This window comes from Entamoeba invadens, assembly GCF_000330505.1.
Source record: "Entamoeba invadens IP1 unplaced genomic scaffold scaff_1105074725615, whole genome shotgun sequence".
In the NCBI taxonomy this organism is placed as follows: domain Eukaryota; phylum Evosea; order Mastigamoebida; family Endamoebidae; genus Entamoeba; species Entamoeba invadens.
This window is the reverse complement of record NW_004440300.1, coordinates 5,865-8,691: the sequence shown is the minus strand read 5'-3', so window position 1 is coordinate 8,691 and position 2,827 is coordinate 5,865. Positions and strand designations below refer to the sequence as shown.

The window sequence follows — 2,827 nt, the reverse complement described above, 5'->3', positions numbered from 1 at the left end:
ACATTTTTTCCTTCTTTTAATACACATTGACCTTTTGTGTATTTTTCGATTTTTATTACTTCTCCATCACACGTTTTTCCATTAAAATTTTTGAGTTCATAGGTGTCATTATTAGTTAATGCTTGTACTGACGTTGTATCAATTTTGGTGCAGTTAATTTTGTACAAATTCATTTGTGGTGCTCCAATTGTATCTTTTAAAATACAATTTTCTGTGTTTCCATATTTAAATTGCGAGACTTTAAACTTTGGATATTTTTTTAAAAACTCGACAAATCCGAAAATTTGTGTTGTTTCAACTTCTTTTAATGAATTGCAATCAACACCAACGAAATACATCACAACATCGTTTTTCTTTACAAATTTTAAAGAGCCACTTTCACCATCAAAGTAACATTTATTGAACTGGTAAACTATTTTAAAGTCACTTTTTGTAGCAACACAAGTTTCACCACCTTTTAATACACCTCGTATTATTTCTTGTGAAAATATTGTTCTTTTATCTAAACTAATTTCAGTACACTCACCAAAGTTGTAATATTCAGTTGTCTGCTGACCAACACATGACATCTCTGAATACTTTGCAATTGTGTACACGTCACCGTTTTTACCATATTGAATCGACTTATTTCCACTCATATTATAACACGTTGTGTTGTGCATAATAATGGTCTGCTCAACTTCATCTATCGAAAAAACACATTGATAAAAAATCCCGAAGTAATTTTCGACTAAATCATGAAGAGGGAGTCTCTCTGTATATTCAAATGTGTATGCAAAATCGGCTGTTTGGTATTCTACGAGTTCATATGGTGTTAACCCAGACAAGACTATAACTATTTGATTCATTCTAACAAATTTAAGATAAGTATTTTCTAGTGTTATGTGCACTTTATTTAACTCAAAAACATATATACCATCATCTACGATTTTTATTGCAAATTTGGTTGTATCAGAAATAGTTTTCTCAAGTTTTGTAGATACCAAATAATACAATCTAACTGTTTGATAATCATCAAAAAGCCCACATTCACCTCTCGAATAGATATTTATTTTATTAGTTTCATTAGAACAGTCAAATGTGGGGAAATACATATACTTAAAAGAATCACCACTTTTCTTAATTATTAAAGAACCATAAGGAGTCACTGTACACTCATCAACACTTTCTATTAAATATTTTGAATATGCATTTCCATCTTCAAAAAGACAATTTGAATGTAAGTTATAAACACCTCGTACAATATCATGTGGTGGTAATGTAACCAAATAATTAAATGTTCCCGCAAGTTCTTGGTGGTCTGTTTTATATAAATTGTCACATAAGCTTCCTTCATAAATTTCGGTAATATCATTATAATGTAATATCTTAATATATGATACTTTTTCATCATTTATACTATTGTAAACACACTTTCCAAACTCAAAGTACACCATTTGATGCATTTCATAATCAAAAATTTCAGACGCATAACTCGCATTTTCATCAACTGCACTTTCAAAAATTGCATCTGCAAAAATGACGCCATTGGAACACTTGCCATATTCATATATTTCGCGATTTATTGGAGAGTCGGAACAATCGTTGGTTAAAAAAGTTTCGAATACATAAGTGTCATCAATTCGAGTCACTTTTCTAAAGTATTCTCCAACTGCAACACACTTTCGCGATATCAATTCGTAATTTAAATATTGTTGTTCGTCTGTTTGTGTGCACTTTTCAGTATCACTGTATATATTTTTAACAAAATAGTTCTCGGGAAAATTGGCGAAGAAACGCATATTATAAAGTTCGCTCTGATCTTCAATTTCGACGAGGTTGTCACATGATGATCCCCTTTTTAATATCACTATTTTTCTAAACCTTTCTAATTTGAAAAAAGTCCCATCAACACTTCTTTGACATTTATCTAAGACATAAACTTCTACATTTTCTCCTTCTTTTTTCACTGCAAAATTTGCTCTTGAATCAACAGGTGGTTGAATAAAGTCAGAGAAGACACCAAAAGTCATCAATAAATCAGGTTGGCATTTTCCTTTGGTAAAAGTTGTTTCATCAAGAGCATTTCCAGTGCAGTCATTACTTAAATAATATTTTGTAGTATAAGTCTCGCCACTTTTTGTTGCTTCCAAAGAAATAGAAGTATTAGGGTCTGCGCCCAAATATAAAGAACATCCAGCCTTATATGGTATTGGCGTGGGAAGTGCTGTCGGGTCTCCAATTAAACAACCAACAGACATTCCATAAGCATTAAAAACGAAATCGTGGTCTGGGAATGTATCTTGAACAACAAATAGTTGAGTAATATATTGCTCTAAAGACTTTTCAAGTGTGGAACAATTAAAATATGATGTGTAATAAACTAATTTACCTTTTAAATCTTCTTCAAATTTCATGTATTGGTGTGTCGTGCAAAAATAACATTTGCCAATTTCATAGACAGCGTGAAGTGCATTAGTTTGAACTGCATATCGAGAATAAGATAATTCAATTAAAATAAATAAAATAAATCCTTTCATCTAATTTGAATTTTTAAGATGAAATTTAAATTAAATATTAAATTAGATGTTAATAACATTTGGTTTATTTTTAGTTGGGCTAAAACAACTCAATTTACAGTAGTTTGAATAAATGGCAATGTACAGGGGTGAAAATGAAGGTATTAATTTGAAAGCGAATGTATTAATTTAGGGTTCATTTTCTTTTAATCTATTGGCCAAAAACGAACTAACATGTAAATCATTAAATTGAAGCCATTTAATGCGACATAACTACAACAAAAAACAAGAAAAATTGGACAAAAACCACTATTTCCAACACAGTCACG

At 30.5% G+C, this 2,827-nt stretch overlaps 1 protein-coding gene across 1 annotated transcript; it reads right to left on the bottom strand.

Annotated features, from left to right (window-relative positions):
• Positions 1-1,171: 1,171 nt before the first annotated feature.
• EIN_285320 (hypothetical protein) lies at positions 1,172-2,240 on the bottom strand (the record flags this gene model as incomplete). Its single annotated transcript, XM_004256039.1, has 2 exons — positions 1,172-1,367; positions 1,414-2,240. The coding sequence occupies 2 exons, from the start codon at positions 2,238-2,240 to the stop codon at positions 1,172-1,174; spliced, it is 1,023 nt and encodes a 340-aa protein (XP_004256087.1).
• Positions 2,241-2,827: the final 587 nt, after the last annotated feature.